Source organism: Cervus elaphus, chromosome 20 (genome assembly GCF_910594005.1).
Source record: "Cervus elaphus chromosome 20, mCerEla1.1, whole genome shotgun sequence".
Taxonomy (NCBI): Eukaryota; Metazoa; Chordata; class Mammalia; order Artiodactyla; family Cervidae; genus Cervus; species Cervus elaphus.
In genome coordinates, this window is record NC_057834.1 from 56,820,663 (window position 1) to 56,834,391 (window position 13,729).

Here is a 13,729-nt window from a genome sequence, read left to right on the forward strand (position 1 = left end):
GTACAATCTCAGCCTAGAAAAGTCTTCCTTACTGCACTCTTTCCCTAAAAACATGTAGAATGAGAAAACAAGAAGACAAGACGGATCTTGTTTTTAAAATCCTGACCTGATTTTGAAATGGCCAATTTCCTTGTAAAGGTCTCCACCTATCAACTCCCCAACCCTCCTCTATGCATGTGGCTCTGGCTCTGCTAGACACACCACATGACTATCACATCCCACCCCCAGAGCGGTGCAGGGGTTCAGCCCCAAAGGAAGCCAGACTTTGCAGAAAGACAACATTTATTGAGAATCATCTGTCTGAAAACCTCATCTGTGTGTGTGCGCGTGTGCTCATGTACATGTGTGTGTGTGTATGTGCAGCTGTGTGGGCACAGTGAGGTTCTTGGTCAGCGATGTGATCAGATGGCTTTGGCCAGCCCCACGAGGTTGTTGACCCTGTCAAAGACGCTGTAATACTCTCGGATGAAAACATCCCCCAGGATCCAATGACGGGAACGACTGTCAGCCTGGAAGCCACTGGTACAGAAGTCCTCGTCCTGGGAAAGGGAAGGGGGACATGAAGCTGGTTCCAACCCCAGTTGCTGTGTCTTTCCTACCCCACCCCCTCAATCATCTTCTCATCTATTATTTCCTTTCACCCTTGAAATCACCTTCGGAGGTAAGCAAACAAGTATCAGATTTGCCTGCTCAACAAATGAAGAAATTTATATTCAGAACTAAAGTGACTGAATCCAAGATCATCTAGTGGGTCCCCTCCCCTCTCACTTGTCCTCCCCAACCCCCCCACCCTCCTGCTTTAAGCACCTATGGCCCTGATGACCTCCCTCCAGAGCAGGCGTGGGGATCTCAGGCCTTGACTGTTTGGGGTGCTGAGGATTAGGTTAAAGCTGAAGCCAGAAGGGCAGTAGGGACAAAGTTTGGATGCCCACAAACCCCAGGCTACTAAGAAAAATCCTGAACAAAGCCCAAGGCCCCAGGGCTTAGAAGCCAGCACAGTGGATGCAGAGTCCTACAAGCAGCCCCCACCCTCCCTTGGGCCCTGGGGCCTGTCCTTCTGGTTTGCCCTACTTCTCCCAGGATGAGGTTGCCCCAGGACAGCCTCATCCTACTCCGAAGGGCCGGGTGGTCTAAATGTACAACCTGTTCTGTCCATCTAGGCCTTGCCTCTTATCACCAACATGCCGAGTTGCCAAGAGAGAGGAGGAGAGCTTGGTGAAGCCAGGCTCCTCTCTGGAGATGCATACCTGGTTGGTATAGGCGGAGGGGGTCAGTGGGTACATTTTGCCATTTATCTCAAAGACCACAGTGGGCATGCTGCTCAGGCTGTCGCAGTCGATGTCAAACTAAAGAACAGAGGGAGGGAAGTCCTCTTAGAAGGGCTATGGGTGCGATCTGACTGCCAGAGGAAGTCAGAGGAAGTGCGCTCTGACTGCCAGAGGAAGTCCCAGGCAGGACCCCTTGCTCTACACTGGAGCCGAGCAGAGGGGAGGATCTGCTACTCAGAGGACCCCAGGGAAGTTCTTGGATCTCAAGGGAGTCGCACTGATGGGGACCACCTGTCATCCAGCCGAGGGACAGACACCAGCTGGACCCAAGGATGGAGACAAGGAGGGGTTGGCCTCGATGTTTCCCTCCAAGCCCAGCCAGAGCTCCCAAGGACACTGGGAGCACTTAGCTGACAGGCAGAATGCAGGGAGACTCATCGGTGAAGGGCAGAGCAAAGCTCAGAGAGTCAGGGATGTGTGACCCTCTCTGGGGACAGGAGGTCAGACTGCTGTCATTGTGTGAGACATGGGAGCCCCTACGCCAAGTGGCCAAAGCTAGAAGAGCCAGGTCATCGTGAAGGCCTCCCACCCCCTGCAGGGGAACAGGCCCCTCACCATTTCCCTCTGTCATTGCTTCCATGTGCAAAGGGGCTTCCCTCTTCGGAGGTTCTGGGGAGGTGGGGATAAGGGTCTGGCCTCACCTCGCCATACCGGTTCTGGGTGGCTCCAATGGCCTCCTGGATGTTGAGGATGTCGCTGCTGGGCCCGACCAGCAGGGAGGTGCCCGTGTCCAGGATGGCCTGACAGCCACCGTCGCAGGCCACAACCATACCGTTGATGGTAACACTGCAGAGGGGAGACAGGGTGGCCCTGCAGCGCGTCCAGCATCCAGCCCTCCCTCCTTGGGCCCCTTCCAGCCTCCCCTGCCAGGGACCTTGGCAGGAAGGAAGTCCAGCCATCCCAGGTCCTTTTCTTTGGGCTCCTTCTTGGAGCCCCCATAACTTCCTGAACTCAGAGAAAAAAACCCAAAATCATTTTCTCCCAACTCAGCAGTGGCTAAATGGAGGTCACTTGACCTTCTCTGGGACAGAAGGGTCAATGAAACAACAAAGTTACATGCACTAAGGGAGAGGATAGGAGGAGCACTGCAAGCTTTGCCGAAAGATCTGGTTTCCAGTTTTCTCCTGCCATGTCCTTGCTGCAAGTTCCCCAACCTTTCTGCACTCAGGCTTCTCATCTGCAAAATGTGTCCATTAGCACCCCTTCCTTGACTTCCCCAGGGGATGGTCACGAGGTTCAAGCTCAATGTTAGTAAATTACAAAATGAAGATAATCATGGCACCGCTCCACAGGATTTCGGTGAGGAGCAAATGAAGCAGTCACATTCTCACCCAGCACAATGCCTGGCAGGTAATAGTGCTGGGTAAGCACAGTGACCACGTTAAGCAGCTTCAGTCCTGTCTGACTCTTTACAACCCTTTGGACCGTAGCCCACCATGCTCCTCTGGCTATGGGATTCTCAGGCAAGAGTACTGGAGTGAGTTGTCATTTCCTTCTCCAGGGGATCTTTCCAACCCAGAGACAGAACCCACGTCTCTTATGTCTCCTGCAGAGGCAGGTGGATTGTTTACCACTAGCGCCACCTGGGAAGCCCCAGATGAGGCATCCCTGGTAGCTCTGCTGGAAAAGAATCCACCTGAAATGCAGGAGACTCCAGTTTGATTCCTCAGTCTGGAAGATCCCCTGGAGAAGGGATAGACTACCCACTCCAGTATTCTTGGGCTTCCCTGGTGGCTCAGATGGTAAAGAATCCACCTGCAATGCGGGAAACCTGGGTTCAGTCCCTGGGTTTCCAGGGAAAATCCCCTGGAGCAGGGCATGCAACCCACTCCAGTATTCTTGCCTGGAGAATTCCATGGACAGAGGAGCCTGGCGGGCTACAGTCCATGGGGTCGAAAAGAGTTGGGACACGACTGAGCGACTAAGCACAGCACAGAACAATCTTATTAATAAAGTGTAAGTGAATGGTCAGCAATCTCACTATCAAGGACCCTTGGCCTTGGAGCATCTGATTCAGACTTGGATGTGACGAGCAGCTGGGCTGAGCCCTGGATCCTCACGGCCCCACTCTTGGAGTCGGCCTCTAGCAAGGCCATGGCTGCCTCTCACCCACCTGTCCACAGTGAACTGCCAGTACTTCTGCACAGTCACGGGTACCCAGTGCAGGGATCCTGTGTAGTAGGATGGGTCAATGGCCCCCAGCGTGAGCATGCTTTCCTGGCCATTCCTGAAACCAAGGAAAGGCATGTTATTGCACCCTGACACTGTGGCTTTGAGAAGAGGTATCCCAGCCCCACACAGGGCAGAGGCGATTCAGACCCCTCCCCACTCTTCTCCCACCCCTAGCCCCCACCTCCACCCCAGAGACTTCAGATGAGCTCTCCCAGCTCTTCTCCCAGCTGCGCCAGGCTCTGCTCTAATATCTCCTGCATACTGAAAGGAGAAGCCTGAACTCCCTCAGAGCCTGCTAGAAGCATCTGAAAATCTCAATGACATCAGTAAATGATTACTGAGGCCTATCACTTTGCAAGAAAAAAAGAGGTTAAAATCCCCTGTACAGAGATAGAGTCAAGCTTCTTTTTTTTAAATGACAGAAATGAAGGTCAAACTCCGGCCCAGTGGACCCTGGCTGCATCCATGACCATGTTGGGGCCTTTAGATAGAGGGTTAGATGTGCCTGGAAACAAGGAGAGGTGTGCTTAGATGCTGGAGTCCTTGAATTGCAGTGTCCTCAAAGAGGTAGACCCTCCTCATTCAGTGGTCCCTGCCAGGCCGTGGAAGTCTGGCCCAGGCTGGGTGCAGCTCCTACCTGTCCATGTAAACCGAGAACACGTCTTGGGCCACCAGGTGCCTGTTCATCATGTTGTCAAACACGGGCACTGAGTACTCTGAGGCGAGCGAGGGGTAGGCCATCCCCAGGATCCCATCGAACTCGGCATAGGTGAAGACGTCACCAGGCTCCTGGGTGCTCAGGCCTACTGTCTGCTGGACATCCACAATGTCAGAGACCTGCAAGAGAGGCAGAGTGACCTCCACCAGCAGGCCCTGCAGCCAGAGGACCCATAGAGGGCTCAGAACAAGCCTGTCTTTGCCAGCCCGCCTTGCCCTCAGTGGGCAGTGTAGTTATGTGAGCTTAAGAGAGAAAAGCTTCCTTTTTCAGCTCTGTGCTGTGGTTTTGAGGGAATTGGTCTGACGAGCCAGGGGGCTGATTGGCAGGGGAAGAGAGGGTACAGGTCGGGGTAGAGAGAGCAGTGCTCATGGTGCAGAAATTGAGGATGAGCCGAAAGAACAGGGTGAAACAAGGGCTGCTCAAAGGGCCCTCTGCCGGCCTGCAGCCCTTCCATTGGCTGCACCTGGGGCACCTCCCAGGGAAGCGCTTGGGGGAGCAGCAGGATGGATAGAAAGAACACGCACGCGGTATGCATCTAAAAGACCTTGCTGTGCATCCTCGCTTTGCCGTGTGCTGTGTGACCTTGGACAAGTTCTTCTCTGAGCCTTCGGGCTCACAGCAAAAGAGACTTCAGCCAGATCCCAGGAAGAACTCAAGGAAGAGCAAGGTGATGAACACCAAGGGATACTGCTTGATTTTAATTTTAGATGGTGGGTGAGGATGGAAGGAAAGATGCTAACATGTATTGGGTACTTACTACTTGCTGGCCATTGAATCAAGTACTTCAGAAGGAAAAGAGGGCCGAAAGCAAAAGGAACCCTTGTCCAGAGGGCACACATGCTTTCTGGCTTGAAAGGATGCACTGCTCTATGACTTATAAAGTGAAGTCAAATCCAGAGGCGGAGACGTGGGTCTGACAGCGCCCACCATCACCAGCTGTGTGACTTCAAGCAAGTTATCAGCTCATCTGATCCTCGGGTCCCTCATCTGAACAATGGGGGTGAGACTAGCTTCCTCAAAGGGTTGTTGAAAGAACTAAATTTAAGATGAGATCACAGTGACTATGGCAAGGTCAAGTGAAAAAGGGGTTGGGAAGATGGAAACTGGACCCAGAGAAGCCTCTCGGGTGGGAACTGACATGGGAAGGAAAAGGGGAAGGGAGGGAGGGACACCCCGCAGCTGCTGCTGGCTAAGCTCCCTCTCCGAGTCCTCTCCCAGGGGGGCCACCCACAAGGGCAGGACACAGAGAGCCCCTTGGCACCAGCCGTGGCACAGCCCGGAGCCAGGGTGTCTGGGTGGGGCAGTGGCTGGTGGGGAGGGGAAGGCAAGGACTGGCTGGTCCCAAGCTCCACTCACAGTGACGGTGTCGTAGCCCAGGATGCCCTGCATGCTGCCCGTGCCATAGCGGATAGACAGGGGCTTGCCCAGGTTCTGGAAGGTGGACGACTTTCTCGGGTCGAAGCGCTGGTGGTTTTCTGGAACACAGGCTCAGGGTTAGTGGGACCCAGAGCATCTTCTCTCCACCTGACAGTTGCTAACAGGGGCTAAATCCTCACCAGCTCTCATGAGAATACGGTCTCAATACTAACCATTCTCTCTACTGAAAATAAGCAGCCAGTTCTGTCTGGATCCCGCAAAGCTCAGTCAAGAAAATTATTCTTTGCTGCTCAATCCACCTCTCTGACCCCCAGTGCTACCTTCATAACTTTCAAACAAAAAGAAAAAAAGAAAGCCATCTCTATGGTTTCCAGAGACTAGCATATACCAGCTTTGTAATTTCCAACAAGTCTCTTTGCTTCTCTCAACCTTGGTTTCCTCACCTGATGAATAAGGATAAAAAGAGCGCCGATTTCCCAAGATGGTTGGAGAAATAAATTATTTACATATATTTAGTGTTTTCTCAGTGCCTCTCACTTTATTCTCTTAGAACCGACTGGCATGTCATGGCCCTATTTTATAGAAAGAAAAACTCAGCACCCAGGAGGGTAAGGGGTCTGCCTTGACTCCTAACAGAGCCGAAAATATAAAACAAAGTTCCCCCATTTCTAATTGGTGCTTTATACATCAGATCTGTGATTTGCACATCTACCCAGTCTGCGGCCAGTGGAAGGGTTGAGCAAGAAGATAGGACACAACCAGGAGCCTGGGAATGTCCAAGCCAGCTCTCCCCACAACACGCAGACACATCCCACCCCAAGCCGGGCCACCCTGACCACGACTGGCAGAGCAGAGGGGTGGGCAGGGCCGGGGGTATCACTCACTGCAGGCATTGCTCTTGCAGTAGATAGAGGGTACCCAGAAGTCGGAGGAGCCAGTGTCAAACAGCACGGTGAACTCCTGCGGCGGGGTCCCGAGGTAGATCTTCCCAAAGTACTGACTCTGAGGACAGACAGCAGCGGGTCAGGCTGGGAGCACCGCGTGAGGGATTGGGGAGCGTTGATGCCCAGCCCGGAGCCTGTTCGGTTCTGTAGGCTCTGTGATTTCTGCCGCAAATCCTGCAACCCCTGCTGGAATCGCCCCCAGAGCAGACACTAGAGCAAAATGTAAACCCTGCCTGGCAGGGAGCCTGGGCCACCGGCCAGGGACAGGGCCACAGAGGTGGGACACCATCTAGGTACAGACCCCAGACTCAAGGTGCCCCAGCCACACCTCCTTCCAGCTCTCTCTGGGTGTCAAAACTGGGGCTTAGGTGGGGGTGGGGATGACCTAGATAAGGAAACGATGGCACAGAAGAGAAAAAGGGTGGGTTGTTTACTGAGTGACAGATGAGAGAGACAAGCTCCAGAAAGGAAGAGGGCATAGGGGGCGCTCCTGACAGTGGGCACCAGCTGCCCCCTCCCTGCCCAGTCAACCTAAAACGTGGGTTCCCTGGACCTGAAAGAGTCATGTGTGAGGCTGGATCTGGGAGCAGACCATGTGTCCCCAAGGGATGCTCTCTGCAGGCAGGTCATCTGGGCTCAGACCCTTGAAGGTGGGAGGACCGGTTTTGCAGGGCCTGCTGGTTCCTGAGAGCTACTGAGGGGTGGGAGACGGCCTCACACACCCCCACAGGGCTCCCTGATTCCTGAAAAAGGGAAAGGGGGGCAGGGTGTCCATCACGCTGTGAGGGGATCACTACTGGGAGGCTGGCAGAACCACTCACATCCAGGTAGTTGGTCAGGGGCACGCTGGCCACCTCCCCGAGGCCGTAATACTTGCTGCTGACGCCATACTGCTGTTTCTGCAGGAAGTCCTCCAGAAGCCCACGCTCCTTCAGCGCCTTCCTCAGAGGCTTGCCTTTGTACAGAGGGATCCTGAGGCAAGGGGAAGAATAAATGATGAGGTGGGCATCTCCCCAGGGCCGCCCAGCCTCAGAGGAGCCCAGAGGCTCTGGGCTCCATAAGTTACTTCTCCATTTTTGTACCATTACCTAAAGTAAAAGTCGTGTTCTACATTAGCCCATGCTGGCCATTACCAACTGCGATGCACTCTGATATTTCCAACTGCTTTCTCTTTTTTAATGCTGGTGGAGACTCAGTCAATGTATTTCAGAAGCCACTAATCAGCTTCCCTGGTGACTAGGCTTCCATGGTGGCTCAGACAGTAAAGAATCTGCCTGTAATGCAGGAGACCCAGGTTTGATCCCTGGGTCAGGAAGATCGTCTGGAGAAGGAAATGGCAACTCACTTCAGTATTCTTGCCTGGAGAATTCTATTGACAGAGGAGCCGGACGGGCTACAGTCCGTGGGGCCTCAAAGAGAGACGTGACTGAGCAACTAACACACACGATGGGTTTGCAGCTCTGCAGTTTGAAAGACACTCAGCATATTCTCATTTGGTCGCCAATCCTTGCTGTGGGCCTACTATGTGCCAGGTACAGTATGGGGTACCAGGGACACATGAGAAATGTTCAGTCTCTACCTTCCAGGAGCATACAGTGTGGGGAAGAAAATGGTGTCCCCCCCACTCTGGAAAAAGATATGACTATGCTCCCACCCTTGGCCAACCCTGTTCTCGGCTCTCTGTGCGGCTTAACATGGGTGGAATTTCTTCAAACGGGTTCAGCACAGAGCATGGTCCCCAGTGAATATGGTTAGAGTTTAGATGATAGATGATGGAGGCAGATCAGCAGGAAGAGATCAAGAAGGAGAACAGCAGAAGCTGGTTGGAGACTCAGTCTCGGGAAGCTGGTGGCTGGTCAAGGCCCTCTGAGCTTCAACTTCTGTGCAAAATGGATTGTCTCTTCCTTTCCAGCCACTCTCGGGCACTGCTGTGGACGAACTGAGTGACTTAACCTCTCCAGCTCTTAGTTTCCTCTCCTGCAGAGTGGAAGACTAGAGCATGATGGTTCCCAATGTCACCCAGCTCTGAGTCACGTGGTCCTCCTCCTTGGGGCTGTTTTAAGGACAACTGGAGCCTACAGGTGTGAAAGAGCTTTGAGAGTAATAAAAGGGCAGCAGGTTTAAGACTCATAAAGAAAATGGGTTTTCTCACGTTGTTCATGTCTCAAATGGATCCCATGTGGAATGCCTCATATATTAACGACGGTCTCTCCTCTGGTGCCTCCCGCCCCCAGCCCTCATGTGTGACTTCGGCTGGGACCTGATCTATTAATAGAAATGAAAGGTTCTCCAGACGTTGCTCAGTCTTTGTCTCTGATGACAGAAAAGGACTTCAGCCTGAAAGGAAGGAGGCTGGGCTGAGCTCCTGGGAGTAAGCCCACGGCTGTCCTTTCTCGTGTCTCCATGTCCTTCTGCTTGTTCCAACTCTGGTTCCCTGTCAGCTCAGGATCCACAGCTGAGTGTCTGGTGACTCTCAGAGTAGTACCTGCGACTCTGCCGATCTGTCCTGTCTCGGCACAGGACCCAGAGGGCCACCCTCAAGGCAAGCGAGGCTCAAAGGCAGTCTACCGCCCCATGCTAAGAACCAGGAATGCAGCCCTAAACGTTTGCAGCTCCAACCACCGTGGAAATCTCCACCCCACTTTTGCCTCCAGATGCCGTGCTGAGCCGGCCAGGTGCCTGGCACTTGAAAGAACTCCACTTTTAAGACCACCACCAGCAGCCCCCACTGGTGAAAGGCACTGGACCCCTTTTTAGGGACCCTACTTCCCAGGGATGGATTCAGGTTTCCCTGGGCTCAGGCCTTGACAGAGCTCGAACCTGGGAACCAGAGGTAGTGTGGTTTCAGGCAAGAGTGCCAGTCCAGGGGACTTCCCTGGTGGTGCAGTGGTTAAGAATCCAAGCTTCCGCTGCAGGGGGCACAGGTTCGATCCCTGGCTAGGGCACTAAGATCTCAGATGCTGCGCAGTGTAGCCAAAAAAAAAGTACCGCTCTACCTAGGACCAAGTCTTGGCTCCTTCATATCTAACCACAAGGCCTTGGACAGCTCAAGGACCCTCCCTGAACAGCAGTTTCCTCACCTGTGAAATGCAAAAAATATTATCTACCTAATCCCTTAGGCTTAGTGAGAGTATAGGTAAAGCCTTAGTTAAGTGTCTGGCATCTAGTAGCAAGCACTCAATAAATACCAGTTATAATTTTGGGAGGAGAACTTGGAAACTTCACCCACAAAGGATGTGGCGCAGCAGGAAACTCTAACAGATGCACACATAACTCCTACAATGTGCCAGGCACTCTTCAGAGCATTTTATAAATACTAACTCATATACCCCTTATGAGGGCTTCCCTGGCTCATTGGGTAAAGAATCTGCCTGCCAATGCAGGAGACTCGGGTTTGATTCCTGGGTAGAGAAGATCCCCTGGAGAAGTGAATGGCAACCCACTCCAATTTTTGCCTGGAGAATCCCATGGACAGAGGAGCCTGGTGGGCTACAGTCCATGGGATCGCAAAGAGCTGGACATGACTTAGCGACTAAACAGCAACAACTTACCCCTCAGGACAACCCTATGAGATGGATACTTCTGTCATCCTAAATTTACAAGTTTACGTTATGTTCACGATGAAGCTGAGGATCAGGCAGTTTGACTCCAGAAGCTGTGTGCTTAATTCCCACACAGCTCATCTGATCCCCTGTTCTTGTTCACCACACCCTCAAGAATAGGGGAATGCTTTAGAGAAAAAGGCCCCAACATAAAAGGCAAAACTGTCTGGTAACGATTATCCCGGGAACCTGCCGCATTTCCTCGAGGTCTCCCAAGGGGAACCAATGGCTGGAAGACGAGGGAGACCCACCCAGATCAGATGCAAGTGATGCCCATCCCCTCCCCTGGGGCCTGACACTCACCTGGTGATCTCGGCACCCTGGGAAAGAGCGAAGACAGCAAGTAGCACCACGAGACACCTCATTTTGGATCTGGGTCCAGCCACCACTGCAGCCAGGGCCCACTCCCACAGCTTTTATAGAGGGTGCGGGGTTCCCTCTGGCTGGGAGCCCAAGCGGCAGAGATAGCCCCTAAATTCGGGCCACTCCACAAACACATTAAGATAGCACCCAGACTACACAACACCCACTCTGATAAGGGCCATGGGTTCCACCACCCCGGGGACTTCAAAGTTGAAGGGTACGCATGACTGATCTTCAGGCCTCCCTGACCTGATTTCCCCTTTCAAACAGGACTTCTTGAGCTAACACAGGTGGGGCCACAGCCAAAGCCCTATCTCATGTCCCACCTTGTGGTCAGTAAAGAGGCCTGTTCTCAGTGGGCCCCTTCCAGCCCTCGATGCCTCCCTTTCCTGGGCCTGACTTCACAGGAGTCCCAGCCTGCCCTGTCCAGGGATCTCCCAGCCCAGGTTTCCAGAAGCCACTCAGTCCACTCCCCAAGGGGCATCTGAGGCCAAGGATGCTTGTTCAGCCTGTCACCTCCATCTAAGAGAGATGCAGGGGCTTCCTTGGTTGTCCAGTGGTTAAGTCTCTATGCTTCCAATGTGGGGCAAGGCGGGTGGGAGGCGCAGATTCGATCCCTGGTCAGGGATCCTGCATCCTGCATGCTGCGTGGCATGGTCAAAAAAATAAAAATAAAAAAATTTTTAAAGCTCCAAAAAATAAGAGAGATGCAGGCCCAAGACCCCTGCTCCCCATAAGGCTGTGGCTCCTGGTTCCATGTTAGAAGGATGTTGGGAGGGGACGGGTAGATGCCAGATCCCATGAGCCACTTAGGAGGCCTGGGGAAGGCAGGCGAAGAGGGCAGATGTGTGCCACACACAGAGGAAAAGGAGGAAGCTACGACATGATGGTCAGGTCTGGGGGATGGGTTAGGTGTCTGAGCCACACACAGAGGACCCGAAAGAGTCTCTCAGGGCACACGTGCAGGGGCTTGTGACTAGCAGAGGGCCCCAAGGTCCAGGCCAGACATGCTCTCAGGCCTGGAACCCGGGAGAGAATCAGGGCTAAAGGGAAAACAAAGACACAGCCCCAAAAGTGGAGATCACATCCCAGGTGTGAAGGGAGACTATGAACTGGAAGATCAGGTTCAAATCAAGTTAAGGCAGGGGCTTTAGGACCATGGATGTGAGGGAGACTGAGGTGCCAGCTGCCCACACTCTGCAGGACAGAGGTCTACAAAGTGAGGAAGGCCTGATGGGGTGGAGGAGGTGGGGCATGGACCTAGAGCAGAGAGGGCAGGCTGGGCAATAGAGAGGTGGACCCTGGACACAGGGAGGTGGGGTGGTGGGGGACTCTGAGAGGGACAGATCCAGGAGTTTATGTATTTGATGTGCAAAGGCCTCAGGAGGCCAGTCGACAGGGGACCTGAGTGTTTTATGATAGGCCTTAGGAAGACAAACAGGGAAAGATTGAAAGAAGGAGGAGAAGAGGGCAACAGAAGATGAGATGGTTGGATGGCATCATCAACTCAATGGACATGAGTTTGAGCAAACTCTGGGAGAAGGTGAAGGACAGGGAAGCCTGGTGTGCTGCAGTCCTTGGGGTCTCAAAGAGTCGGACACGACTTAGCAACTGAACAACAAACAGCGGGAGGGCAGGCATACCCCATCCTGGCCACGGCAATACTCCACCCCATGTCCTTTCCCAGCAGGCCAGGACGTTGCTGATTCTCAGGCCCCAGGAAGCAGCCATGGGCGCATTCAATATTCCAAAAACACCCTAACAGCATCATCGCGGCACCCTCCCTTTCCAAAAGCCAGGGAAGTAGAGAGAAAATAACACCACCAAATGGGCTTGTTTCCCTCCCTGAGGAGGCTGTCCTGCCAGGCCAGGGCCTGCATGTCCTCTCTCAGTGGCCCTGCATCCAATCAATGCCTCCCCCCACACATCAACACCCAGGATGACCCTTGGTGGGCTACCCTGGTGCCTCAGATGGTGAAGAATCGCCTGCAATGCAGGAGACCTGGGTTCGATCCCTGGGTTGGGAAGATTCCCTGGAGGGGTAATGGCAACTCACTCCAGTATTCATACCTGGAGAATCCCATGGACAGAGGAGCCCGTGGGGTCGCGAAGAGTCAGACTCGACTGAGCGACTAAGCACAGCACAGCATTGACACGGTGGATGCTCGGTAAATGCGTGGATGAGCAAATGAATGGGCAAGTGATCTTGCCACCACTCAAGGAATAAATAGATGGTTCCAACTTTATTATGTCCTCAGATGAGGAGATGGAGGCTCAGAGAGGTTAGAGTTCTTGCCCATAAGGAAGAAGAGCTTGAACACAAAATAAGTCCTGTCACAAGACTCCTGGTCTGATGTGCTACAGTATACCACAGGGCCTAACAAGTTATGGAGGCAAGGCGGGGGTAGGTCCGCCTTGCTTGGGGCAGCACTGCTTCAAGCTCACTGCTCCCAACTTCTGGACATCCCTTGGGACAGTCATACGTATGAGCAGTGGGCCCATCTGTAGCATCTGGGACTGGGACCTGTGGCTGTCAGCACATGAGGCAGGAGTGTGGTACCCCACTCCCCCAACATCTCCCCGCCCCCCACCCCGCCGCCAGCCAGCTCCACATTGCCAGTGTCCCAGCATGACCCAGCAGCAAACACTCCTGGACAATGAGCCTTGAAACTCAGGCTCAGCCCCCTCTCCCTCTGGAAGGTGACCCTCAAAGCCAAGAACCAAAGCACTGGCTTCTCTGTGTTTATTCACGAGATTGGGATCATTCTAACAGCATTCAAGTGCACGCTATCAGGAAGGCTGCCTCAGACTGCACAGGATGTTAGGACTGCTAATCCCCGGGAAGCAGGCCAAACACTTCAAAAAGCTTTTTGAAAAGCCACGATAAGATTTCATCACTGGTTACCCAGAGCCAGGTGGGGACAACTCCCCTTGGTCTAGATTCCTTGTGTCGGGGAACTGACCCACAAAAGTGGCTCAGACAAAATCAGGGCCCAGGGACAGCCTCTCCAGGGTACCCAACATTGTGACTTCCACTCAGACATGAGCAGCAACAAGGTCAAACATGCACACTTCCCTGAGCATCTCCTGTGAGCTCACACTGAATGGGGGGCTTGTTTCATCGCCACCCTCAGGGAGCCCACAGTCAAGTGGGGGAAAGATTGGTTCTGTTGGTGACCCTGCTGTGATCCAAAGAACCAGACACCTCCTCTACCAGCGCCGGTT

At 53.4% G+C, this 13,729-nt stretch overlaps 1 protein-coding gene across 1 annotated transcript; it reads right to left on the bottom strand.

The window, feature by feature from the left end:
* Window positions 1–264: 264 nt before the first annotated feature.
* On the bottom strand, window positions 265–10,595 carry LOC122677145 (chymosin). The gene is made up of 9 exons (XM_043876999.1): window positions 10,445–10,595; window positions 7,361–7,511; window positions 6,480–6,597; window positions 5,575–5,693; window positions 4,138–4,337; window positions 3,442–3,555; window positions 1,970–2,114; window positions 1,248–1,346; window positions 265–539 (listed from the first exon to the last, which is right to left on the bottom strand). The coding sequence occupies exons 1-9, from the start codon at window positions 10,504–10,506 to the stop codon at window positions 402–404; spliced, it is 1,146 nt and encodes a 381-aa protein (XP_043732934.1). The 5' UTR covers window positions 10,507–10,595; the 3' UTR covers window positions 265–401.
* Between the last annotated feature and the right edge of the window lie 3,134 nt (window positions 10,596–13,729).

What these genes read in the sequence shown, in the direction of transcription:
- LOC122677145 (XM_043876999.1), bottom strand. Translation starts at nt 10,506, where the DNA reads ATGAGGTGTCTCGTGGTGCTACTTGCTGTCTTCGCTCTTTCCCAGGGT. An exon ending in CCCTGACCAACTACCTGGAT is followed by an intron (nt 6,598 to 7,360) that starts GTGAGTGGTTCT and finishes GTCTGTCCTCAG; the next exon opens with AGTCAGTACTTTGGGAAGAT. An exon ending in CCTCCGCCTATACCAACCAG is followed by an intron (nt 540 to 1,247) that starts GTATGCATCTCC and finishes TCCCTTTCCCAG; the next exon opens with GACGAGGACTTCTGTACCAG.